Source organism: Globicephala melas, chromosome 13 (genome assembly GCF_963455315.2).
Source record: "Globicephala melas chromosome 13, mGloMel1.2, whole genome shotgun sequence".
Taxonomy (NCBI): domain Eukaryota; kingdom Metazoa; phylum Chordata; class Mammalia; order Artiodactyla; family Delphinidae; genus Globicephala; species Globicephala melas.
In genome coordinates, this window is record NC_083326.1 from 10,895,224 (window position 1) to 10,907,976 (window position 12,753).

Sequence of the window (12,753 nt, forward strand, 5' to 3'; positions counted from 1 at the left end):
GAGACTTAACACACATATCAGAAACCAACTTCCAAGGATACAGGGCTTAGTATAGGTTGTGAATTGCCTGTTTTGTCTTTTTTTTTTTTTTGGCTTCCTATTTTTGTTAATTCTACTACATGTAAATAAGGCAAGGAAAGAAAAATTAAATTCCAGCTAATATTTTGAGTCCACATGAACCATGGTGAAGAAAGATGAGTGAAGTTTGAATTTAGATTATTCATCCTTTCCCAAAGCTCCATTTAAGTAACTGGTATTGATTACATGCCTTTTGACTATTTCTCTTCTTGCCAATGTTATTAGAGTTTGAGGCAAAATGCCTTGAGACAAGACCACTAAACTTGGGAGCATTGTAATTTTGGAGTCACATAACCTTCTAAGCCTCAGTATAACAGGTATAACAATCCCTACCTTTACAGCATTGAAAGATTATACTGTACACTTAAAGAGAGAAAGTGAATGTGCTTTCTGAAAACGAGCGTTTTATAAAGTAATATATTATTTTAGCTTATTAAGGTTTCACAATTAGTAGCCAACATCCAATTCAATCGCAATTCGGATTTTCAGAGTCTCTACAAATATTACAAAGGTCATAGAAATTCATGTGACACTACGACGGAACTTGTTCTCATTTTTTTCAAAAGAGTCTCCATTTTGTTTTACATCATGTACTAAAACATTGCTTCTCAAACTTAATATGCATTGGAGGATCTTGTTAAATTGTCAGGGATCTTGTTAAGATGCACATTCTAATCCGATAGCCTGGGGAAGGGCTTGAGAGCCTGCATTTCCAACATGCTCCCAGGTGTTCCAGTGATTTTGCTGGTCCATGAGCCAGGCTTTGAGTGCTTTGAGTAGCACAGCACTAATCCACTACAGTTGTCTCAATAATGTTTAATACACAGTAAAGTCACTCAAAGCCGAGTAACTTTCAGGCAATTTGCAATATTTAAGACAGTCTTGATTTTTTCCCTTGTTCAGTTTTGTATGAGAGAGCTTTAAAAAGAGTTTGTTTTATTGTAGAAAAAATTAATTTCTATACAACTATAGAAATGTTTGCACAAGTACAAATGATGTATAATGATAGCCATTATTATTTATTTATCCTATGGAATGAAATAATTTATATTATAAAATACTGTATAATTACACAATGTATGTCACAAAATATACGTGAAATGTAGTTCATTATTGTTCATAGCATTAAAAAATGGAAACAATCCAAATGTTCATCAATAGACTGATAAAACAAATTATGCTGTATCCATGTTACTTTTATTTTACATATATATAACAGAGATAGACCAATAGACAATTTATATCAAAGATGATGTTACAGAATATTATAAAAGGATGGTCTTTTCAACAAATGATATTGTGACAACTGGATACTCATAGGAAAAAATGAAAAAGAAAATTAATCCTAACCTCGCTTCATCAAAAAAATAAATTCCATGTAGATAAAACCGGAGACCCAAAAAACTTTCAAAAGATAATACAGAAGAGCATCTTCATGAATTTGGAATAGAGAAAGATTGTTCAAATAGAGCTTAGAACAGTATTACCTGCAAAGTAAAAGATAAGTGTGACTAGACAAAAATTTTAAACTTCTAGTCATCAAATCAGAGTGAGTAGGATAGCCTCAAAATCTCGGTAACATAAATGACTAATAAAGGCATTGTATCCAGAATATATAAGGAACATCTACAGATCAATGGAACAGGAACTCAGCATAAAAATTAGAAAGTGACTCAAAAAGGCATTTCACAAAAACAGATGAGTCGTGGACATAAGGATCAAAGTGACACGGAGGCAAACGGAAATCTGGCCCACAGCTGGTGCTAAGATTCAAAATTGCTCCAGAGAGAAGGGAAAAAAAGAGAAAAGAAAAGGAGGAAAGAGGAGCCAGACTCAGGACTTTCCTGGGGAGTAATGAGAAGGAACTCGGGATGCTTTGCGGAGCCAGGTCGGCTTTGAGAATTCATAAAATATGAAAATACCGTATGTTATTAAAGGTGAGTATTCAAAATGGTCTCATCGTGTCTTATGATGACCCAGAACTCGGGGACTGAAAAGAAAAATAGTCTTTAGAAGGATGGGAGTGGGTAGATATGTTCTCGAAAATAGAAAACTCAGGAGATTTCCCCATGTATTTCAGGAGAATATTACCATCAAGCTCACCGTAAATAAATAAAAATCTGAAACAGGTCTTAAGATGGAAGAAAAGTATTTCTGGAAGCACTCTGGAGAGCGTAGGGGTTTCAGACTTATGTGCATTATACACTGGAATAGTGATTTAAGGAAGTTGCAAAAAAAAAATCTCTTAGGTTTGTTCAACAAACAGAAAACCTAGTCATCCATTTAAGGTCTTTGAATGTGAGAATATAGCTAAATAAGCTGCATTTGAGCTCCCTTTAATCTCTGTTATTTATCTTTCAGCTGAAGCACTCAGTCTTAATGTACTAAAGCAAAACAGTAAGAAGAAACATAATGAAGGCCAGGCCTAGGAAAGGAGGCCAAACGTCTGTATCTAGGATTTATGCTCTGCTTCCCAATGCCTCAATATAAATACAAAGTCAATGTTGAAATTAAAATAGAATTGAATACTGCTGCTTCCAGAAAGATGTAGAAGATGTGTTTTCCCCTATTCTTCCTGTTAAGTCAACCCAAACCCTGAACATTGTACATCAACAAACACAAGAAGACTCTGAGAGGTGGAAAGAAGGAGGAACACTAGCTTGGGACCTTGGGATGCAGGGAACAACACAATGGTGACCTCCCTGGGTTTTCTTTTTGCTTTATAGATGCTAGGCTTGGAGCTGAGTAAGTCCACAGCCTAGAAACGGCAATGGGAGCATAGAAAAAGCCCAAACAAAAAGAGAGGAAAACCCTGGCTCCACCCTTTTGAGAAAGGGAACTGAAGATGCTCTCTCAAATCACTACGGATGGAGAGTGAACCGAGTACCATTTCTGGTCTTCTTCATGTTAGATTCCCTAGTGTTCAAGAGAGGAAGTCAATCTTATCTTTAACTTGCAGAAATGTGAAAACAAATGGTTTGTCTTTAGTAACACAGGATAACGGTAGAATGACTACTAGGCAAGAAGCACATCCTCAATCTCTCTGCTGGCCAATGTCTGCGAAAGACTTGGTCAAAGGAAATCAAGGTCATGGAGGACTGTCTCTCCATCCAATGGTCAGGATACTTTAAAATCTGTTTTGGGGTTAACGTCCACCACCCGAGGTAGCATTATTGAGTCCTGCCACACTGCCCTCTGCTGCTCGCTGTTCAAATGGCTTTGAGTGAATTGTTCTTTGGAGGCATGGTAACCTTTTTAAGAGTATTTTCTGAGGTACAGCTTCTGTACTATAATGATTTTGTTGAAGACATCATTCATGGTACTTTTTATGAATATATCCTGGAAATTTTTCTCTTTGGACTTACAGATACATTAAAAAGAACTGGACGTTTCCTAAAGAACTGGTTGGGTTTAGTCATTTGGACATTGTGAATCACAAAACTAATCATAATTTTCTCGTTGGATTGGCTGCTAGAAAATTTAAAATTGAGTCAGTGGTCCACTGTGAGCACGTGTATACATTTTGTGGGGCAACCTCATTATATTACCTGTTCTTGTATCTCCTTGGCCTTCTCATCTAATCTATTTCCAGTTAAAGGATTATGTTACTTTTATGTAGTTTTTGTAAATGATCTTACATTTTCTTAGAACTCAGGGTACATAAATACATAATTGCAAAGGGTATGAGAACATGAGGATGGCCATATTTGCACAACCCCAGAACATAACCCTTTTAAGTCTTTATAAATTGTACTTATTATCAGGGATTAATGCATTATGCTGTTTATAGGAATGAAAATTCCAGAAGAAATAAAAAGAGCTAGATACTGAGAGACAAAATGAATGCAATAAAAGTGGCAACTGAAACTATGCTGCATGTACCAGATGCTGCTACTTCTGGGCACACTACTCATAGCATTGGGCATATGAATAACCCCATATGGAATTCCCACTTGAGAGAGAAGATAGTGAGATTGGTGGCATCCTGGAGCTTCTTTGAAGCTATGAAAAAATTATACTAGAATCTACAGGGACTCAGGTTTCCTGCTATTTAGGATTTGATGTTTCTTTGGACCTTTATGGTGGCCAGTGGAAGAGAGGGAAACCGACAATCACAACCATAAGAATAGGAGGAGCCAGGTCCTTACCTTTCCCAGGCCAGACCAAGGTGAAAGAATAAACAAGACATAGGTATAGCTCTGTTCACATTTCAACCAGAACTCAGGAATATGTATTACTATTGCCAGTCAAAATCTTCCCCATTGTTGTTTTCAGTGGTAGCACTAGATGGGCGGGGCATGGGGGTGTTTAAGACAGCCCTCAAAACTACCAAAGATAAATGTAAGTAACAACAGTATGCTTCGACATGCAACCACATCTTCAAGATACCCTGTTTCTTCCTCTAAGGAATGTACCATCCCTAAGCAGCTTCTACAGGTATGTTGAAGCCAACATACTACTTGTCTTTACAAAGCCCAAATGTGTTCCCCAAGGGATAACTCTAAAATGGGCCTGTGTGTTTGTCTGTGACATCACAGGGCAGAGAGAAAAGTTGGAAAACTGCCTTCTGCTCGGAGCCACACAGGGGACTGAGGAAACCAGTCAGAGAAAAGGTCTCTGGAGTTTCCAGAAATAAGAGAAAAAAAGTCAAGTCTCCTCTATAGAAGAATAAGCACAGGCTTTGCTACGGCAATACTAGAGCCCAAAGTCCCAGCCCTACAACTTCTGGAGAGCTGAGTGATCTTGACAGGTCATGTAACCAATTAGAAGCTCTGTTTCCTCCCTGAAAGGTCCGTGGAAAGATCAAATTAAATAAGGTCCCTCAGGTTACTTTATAAACCGAAAGGCACTACGGATGTGTCAGTTAGTAGTGATGGTAGTAGAAATATGGAGTCAACCTTGTTTTTAAAAAAGATGGCTTCTGCCAAACCTTTTTACTCCCGTTAACAGTAATTGTGAGTTTCTGCTGTATAACAAAGTGAATCAGCTATACATATACATACACACCATTGTAAAGCAATTATACTCCAATAAAGATGTTTAAAAAAAAAAGTAATTGTGAGGATTAGCTTAATATACTGGTACATACAAGTCCATGTGCAAGAAGAAACTCGTTTTCTTCTGAATTATAAAAGCTTAAAAGTTATCACCCTCAGAGACGCTTTCTAATATTAGAAATGCCAAGTTACAACATATTGAATTTTTTTATCTCTTTATCAAAATTGTAGAATGAAACTCACTGCAATTCAAGAAAGTCATGGCACCTATCAAACTATCTATGTTTAAGGGAAATTAAATCACCCATAGCCCCCTGCTCAGGGAAGAAGCCCTAGGCTATTCTTTCAGTAAGGGGAGGCCACCCACAAAGATGGGAGGGGACGCCTGCCAAAGGCTATTGGTTGGATGTCAATGCAGGGGTTGGTCAAGATGATCTATCTGTCCAATACAGGAAGTAATATTAGGCCAGTCAGACTCTTTCCTCTGGAATCTGAAAGGAAAATACAGAGAATACAAACCAGCTGGTGAAAAATGGTGGGAAAATGTAATGAATCATCCAGGACGAACAAGAAAAGAGTGAAACTGCATAAACACGCATCACTAAGTGGGATCAGCAAAATAATCTGGTTTTTCAAATCACATTAGGTGCTAAAGTGTTGTCCTCCTGTCTTCCCATGAGTACATCTTCTTTATGGCCATATCTATTCAGTCTTAACCTAACAGAAGTCCTATTTATGGTAGCTTAACCAAGTCTCTGTTGTTTTAACTAAAAGAATCTGACTCATACTGATTTCATTTTCTTGTCACTTAGCAAAGTGAATACCTCTACGCACGGCTCAAAATAACAAGTAAAATAAATATTTGTGACACCTGCAATTTATGAAAACTGCACGAGCCAGGATGTTCAAACACCTTTCTGGAAACACAGAAGCTCCATTTCCCTCAAGATATTTCTAAAACCTCCTCAAGAGCTTTTTGAGAATTCTTTATCCTGACTGCTCATATATAATAGAACTGAAAGAATAGCTCAGCTTGGTTTTTAAAATCATTACATTTTTGGCTCAAAGACTGACAAAACCTCTATTATCAATAAAAAATCATGTTTTAAAGAATAAATCAAACTCATTGTCTGGACTCTTAATGGAAGGCACAGTGTACCAGCTGTAGTTCTGCTGCATGGAAAAGCTCTCTTTAGGGAAAAAAAAAAAGAGGTAAGCCAAAAATTTACTTAGAGTTAAATTATGAGATATATACAAGTAATTCCAAAGACTTATGGATATTTTCCATAATATTTCCTTTATTCTCTACAGAGAGTACAGTGCTATGAAACTCAGAAATCCACCTTCTGGGGCTATATGCGTGTTCACAGGGAAGCGTATGAGGAAATTAATATCAGTGGTATCCCAGTGTGTTTCAAATATGGAGGTACAATTGCCAGGGTCAGCCCAGTTCTGGACTTTGGCTTATGAGGTCCAATGATGAGAAAGAGAGATAATGGGAAAGGAAAAGGAGATAGGAAAAAATCAAAAGACCAAGAGAAAGTGATGTCTGAGCAGATGTTATTGAATAAATGAGAATAAGAATGTGTACATTTTGAGATTCATAATAGTGCCTAGATCAAGAGGTCTAGATGGATAAACTAAGATCTTGAAATAGATTTGACTTTGGATGTTATATCAGAATATAGAATGATTGTGGTAGGTTTAGAATTAAAAGAAAAGAAAGGAAAGGAAAAGAAAAGAAAAAGTTCAGGAGATTTCATATGATATGAGTTATTCTATGACATTCCAGAGAATTTTTCTAACAGCAGCCAAGTAGTCAAGCCATTCGATACCCATCAACCCATAAATCCATCCCTACCCCAGCACACAAGGACCAGGACTGCTTGTGAATTACGAATATTTGTAAGTAAGTCCCAAGAACTAAGGATGCTTTTCACAGTATTTCCTTCATTCTCTACGAAGTTGGGAGCACGACAAAACTATCTTACAATTCCACTTGCGGGCTAGCTAATTTAAGGCCGGCTGTAGCGGAGATCCATTAACAAAATCAGAAGCATCAGGGGAATGGAGACCTCAACAGCATCCTCTTCAGCACCAAGGGTAAACAGGGAGGGGACAGGCTCATTCACTCTTCAAAAGGATTAACGAGCCACCACACACATATACACACACCAGTTTCCCTGTACCCCCAGTGACCTCTGCCCCATCCAGATTCCCCAGTGGGTAGGGAGGGAGAGGCACACGGCTGTTAATGCTAAGAAATCTCCCTTCCTCCTGCACGTTCAGGCTTCCTTTCCCTTGGGGGATAGCTGCCTTCTATCCACTGGTCAGTGGACCTGAAGAGAGGAAAGATATCAGGGACTGCTTTTACGTAGGAGATCTGCAAACCTTTTAGCATATGTAGCGTTGGATTTGAGATGCAGCAGCTTGTTTTCCAAAGACAGTTTTTTTTCTAGCAGTGTCCTCTTTTCCTAGGAGAAAATAAAATACAATTTTTGCTCATTTCTTTTCCTTTATTTCTCTCTCTCTCTCTGTCTTTCTCTCTCTCATTCTCTTTCTCTCTATGTGCGTGTGTATTCAGCAAGGAATTCTTGCAAACTGTTCGCAAAAGATGCTTCTTGTAATACTAGAAATATGTTTTGAGCTAAAGAGCTCATTTCATACGGAGCTGTTACAACCCACCCCAGTGAAGTCCGGGGCAGGCATTCTCCAGCATGGTTTACAAGTGTAACAGGGAAGAGCCAGGTCTGACTACATGTTGAATCTGTTTCTTTTACTTTAACCTTTGCTTTCCACTGCTTTTGTTCACTAAAAGGATACTGTCTATACATAACGGCCTGCCTCGGGGAACCCTGCCCCTCTGTCTGAATGTTAAACCAAACTGCCTTTGATCAGGGAAACATCCAGACCCTGTTCCAGCCATGGATGGCTGCAAAAAAGAAGAAATTAACACATCCCCTCCCCGAGGCTGGCCATTCCAGGTGATATTTGCAAAACTTACGCCTTTTTACTTTACTTCCTCATCTCCCCCTCTGTGCTATAAAAGAAACTGGCATCCAAACCCCGATAAGATGGTTATTTTGAGACTTTAGTCCGCTGTCTTCTCCGTCTGCCGGCTTTCCAAATAAAGTCGTGTTCCTTGCCTCAACACCTCGTTTCCGATTTATTAGCCTGTCGTGCGGCGAGCAGAGCGGTTTTGGACTCGGTAACGTAAGCCGCTCAAGGACAGATCAAGACTAGTTGTCTTCACTAACCACGTTTTTCTGGAGAGCTTTGCTTTGGCCCCTCCCCCAGTCCATTGCTCAGTCAAACTTCTCTTCTGTCTCTCCATCCCGCCCTAAACGCTAACTGCCTGCCCATCTCTCTCTAGACACTGGCTCTCCCATCATTCCACCTGCTTCTCCTCCGGTAATCTTGAGTTGTTGGTATCCAAGGATATTATTGCACTTGTCTTGATACCTACCTGCTTACATGGCATCTGTCCGAGGTAGAAAAGTAGTAAATGTATATTTAGTGAAAGATCAAAGTCATAAGTGATAAAGTCACTTCCTAATTAGGATATAACAGAAATGTTGACATTGTGAAAGAATCCCTAAAGAGGTCTCTGATTGTCACCATTAAACCAAACTCTCTATATCCAACAGGAAAATAGATGAGTCCATGAAAAACCAAGCTGGGAGGATTGTGTTCTTTTTTATATCTGATGGAAATAGATGTTTTGACAGTATTTACAATGCTGTTTAAAATCATTCCTTCTGTAGTATTTATATGGGTAAAAGACAAGACAGTGCCATTAGAGCAAAAATCTCAGAATGTCTTTGGACATGGACAGAACTGGTTCTGAAACTTGGTGACTGTGTTAAGTTTTGCCAAGGTTTTAACCCTTCTAGACCTTATCACTGTTAAGAAAAATTAACCAAAACTTGTAAATCAAAATATATAATTTTAATGTCATATTGGGTCATTGTTTAATAACCTGACACAAGGATTTTTTTAATTCTCTTGGAGAATTTCTTTGCGTGTGACTTTATTATTTGATTAGAGCCCTGACTTTGTGAAGTTGCATGTTAATTTGTAGGTTTCTGCCTGGTAGAAAAGGTAATCCCAAAGGTTATGGTTTATTGCCTTAAAGAATATTAACTACCTTTGTATCTAACCTAGTAATCCTATTCTACATTCCTTTTCTCAAAATGCATGCAAATAGCCAATTTCAAAAAATATTTTATTTAAACCAGCTTTACAATCTTACTGGTTCCCTCATTAATTAATGAGTTGACTAAAACATCTGACATGTATTCATTCTATATTTGTTTGAGTCATGTTTTTGACTTTTTGAACATCCCTAAGATGGGGATAATACTATCTATATTGAAATGTTGGGATGATTGGAGATGTATGTGAAAGGTCTACATGCTTCTCTGAAACATATTAGGACCTCAATATATAATAATTTGAAGGTACCAAATACTTCATATCCTATGTGCTCTGTTATTTTTAAAATTTATACTTTTTCAAAAATTTCCTGTAGCATTCTTGTCCATATATTAGATACTGTTCTGGTGTAGCCTTAGTTGATCTGAGGGATCAAGATACTCTTTGCAAGCTTATTATGACACTTGGGTCATCAAAGAAACACATCACTGATAATATATTTTGAATTTATAGGAGGAAAAATGGTGTTTAACAAACATTCTTTCTAATGGACTTACTCTCAATTCATGAATCTTTATCACCAGGGTTCAAGGAGACCAGACAGCTGGACAAATAAATGTTCTGCCTCGGTCAAGCCTCCAGTATTTAGCTTGGACTCTTTTTTTAATTTAATTTTTATTTTATATTGGAGTATAGTTGATTTACAATGTTGTGTTAGTTTCAGGTGTACAGCAAAGTGGTTCATTTATACATACATGTATATCCGTTCTTTTTCATGTTCTTTCCTATATAGGTTATTACAGAATATGGAGTAGAGTTCCCTGTGCTATACAGTAGGTCCTTGTAGCTTGGACTCTTAATGCTGCCTCTCTGACAACACGGAAAATCACACTACATCAGCTAGCACTTCTCAGGGACAGTGTCTTCTGGGAAGGGAAAGGCGTTCACAGCACCACCCAGTGGGTAATCCACTCTTGCCAAAACCACACCTCTGAAGAGTGTAAGAGTCCTCGCACCTTATTGATCAAGGTGGAGTGGACACCAACTTAAATCACTGCCATATGTTAACATCTAAATGATTTAGGAACCAATGGCATCCCTTTTATCCCACATCAGAGAAGATGTGGGCATAATGGAAAGGATTGTGAACTGCTAAGTGGAGGACGGTGGAATAGTCCCTCATTCACACTGTCCTCGTTTATAAAATGATGAGGAGGAATTAGGTGGTCTCAAAAGAGCCTTTGAGCTCTAAAATGCTAATAGAGCTAAATCAATGACACTGGAAAGCAAATATGATGCAACAGAAGTGCGCTGCCAGCCAAAGGGACATATGCCGTATTAAAATGCTCTTACTGGGCGGTTTTGCTGGCTTATCACTGTGTTTATGGAATTCATTCTCACTGCATTCCTGATTAAAGTGGGACAGATGGTGAAGGTTTTAAGTAATGCGTTCATTACCAGACCTCATACCACTAATGGCTATTTACTGGAGCAGTGGCTCGTGCAAGTGAGTAGAAAATGAATCCTTCTCCAGGGGGTGCCCACCACCAGGGCAGTATTTATCAACCTTTGTTGTGGATGTTTATTTTTAATTTTCATTTCCTTTTTGAACTCATGGCCTTTTCTTATTAATACAAAGGTCTCAGTACCCCCTCCTCTCATTCCGATACACACTTCCCTCCTGAGAAACCCTTCATCACAGCCTTTATTCTCAGTATCTCCTTAGACCAAGACGTTACCAAGCTTTGCTTCTTATAGTTTTATTTATTTGCGTGATCATTTTACAAAAGTAATGTATCTTTAAACTAAATATGTTTAAAAAATAAAGATAAAACTCCTGCACATTTTCCTTCCACTGCATCCCCACCTACCTCCACCTCCCAGAGATTCCAAAAGACTCCACTCTAGGAAGTCACTGAACTAGAATGTTCTGGAAGGTTCCTGCATGGCCTTGCTGAACGATGGGCATTCTGTCCACTTACTATGTCACAGAGCTCCTAGAGACAGCTCTCCATTATGGGTCAATATCAAGACAAATGCTAGGCCATCACTTCTCAAAAATGTCTGCCAGTCTCTAAGCCACTTAACCTTATTCTGGGGTCCATCCCTACCTTCAGTTGGATGTCAGCTTCCCTAAGGACCCCTGGGAGAATGAATGAAAGGAGATCTGGGCAGTTCCTTGAGTCTCACACAACCCAGATATATTACATTGCAATCTCCACAAAGAGACTGTATCTGGTTCATTCACAAATAGATATCTAGCTTGGAGCTCTGCCTGGTAGGCGGTAGGAGCTCAAATATTTGTTGAATAAATAGTCCAGTGACTATACCCCGGAATTCTGAGATGAACTCACATCCAGTACAGATTTCCTGGGGTTTCTAGAAGATAGAAATTACATTACACTATTATTTTTATTAACTTTCAGGGACTGACAGCTGACCAGTAAACATGACCCAGTGTTACTGGGTTTGAGGTGATGGCAAATCTACATTTAAATGTCAAGCTGGTTAATCAAGTACTTTGATTAAACAACCCTATTTGCATTCCAGAATTGTCTTCCTTTCCGAAATGCAAACGTTCCTTGTGCTGTCTTAGTTTGCTAAACTATTTATTACAGGATAAATATTCTAACATTGTAAAGTATTCATCCAAATGTTACAGTTTGTCCAAAACATCATAATTATAAACTGTTACACGAGGGCAAACCAGCTACTTGAGGACATTCTAGCCCTGTGATTTTGGCTAAAGTAAAACACTCAGCATCACCCACCGTACAACACAGATGTAGCTGTATATTATTATTATTAGATTCAGTTAAGGTTGGGCTTATTTAATTTTCATGATTTCTTCATAGGACCTTCATTAAGATCACCAATTCAGCCAAACTCACAGTGTTATAAATTAAATTCTTGGGAAATATGTAAAAAATTACTCAAGGTTTCTCAGGCAAATATCCTGAATGTTGAAATGTGATGCTTTTGAAGTGATGTTTCTGAAATAGCCTCAATTCAAGGAGACTCATAAAAAAAAGTAAGACTGAGCAGAGTGGAGGAAAATCAGGGAATTCATGTAATAAATATAAAAATGTACTGGGCAACATTTACTAGAAGTTAAAGTCTGTATTCTTATCTACTCCAACTCAGTTTCAAAGATGCCAGTTTTCTATTGGTTTGTTTTACTATTAAAAAATATTGCTTGGTTTATCTAAATTCTAAGGCATGCAAAACGAAATTTATGTGCGAACCTTTTGTGTGTATTTGGAGGGGCAGCTACTTAAAGGAACACTGCATGAAACTTTTAATAACTTTTGTTCTATTATTGCTCTTCCCTAAATTTGGCCAAGCCGTGTGCCGTGCCCGCTGCACTGGGAACGTGGGGTCTTAACCACCGGACTGCCGGGGAAGTCCCAAGAATGTCTTTTCTTAATTGTGCACTATACCTGTCCTAGGGCAGTCATAGGTTTTTATAACTCTAAAGGGGACTTGGGTGGCCAAAGATAAACACTTCACTGACTCCAATACA

At 38.2% G+C, this 12,753-nt stretch overlaps 1 protein-coding gene across 5 annotated transcripts in view; it reads right to left on the reverse strand.

The window, feature by feature from the left end:
• Window positions 1-12,753, reverse strand: part of CCDC68 (coiled-coil domain containing 68) — a 56,711-nt gene that overhangs the window by 20,590 nt on the left and 23,368 nt on the right. For all 5 annotated transcript variants that reach the window (XM_060310959.2, XM_060310956.2, XM_030867981.3 and 2 more), the window contains one exon: window positions 7,467-7,549. In XM_060310959.2, coding sequence (XP_060166942.1) covers window positions 7,467-7,549 — 83 coding nt within the window. The remainder of the gene's footprint in view (window positions 1-7,466; window positions 7,550-12,753) is intronic.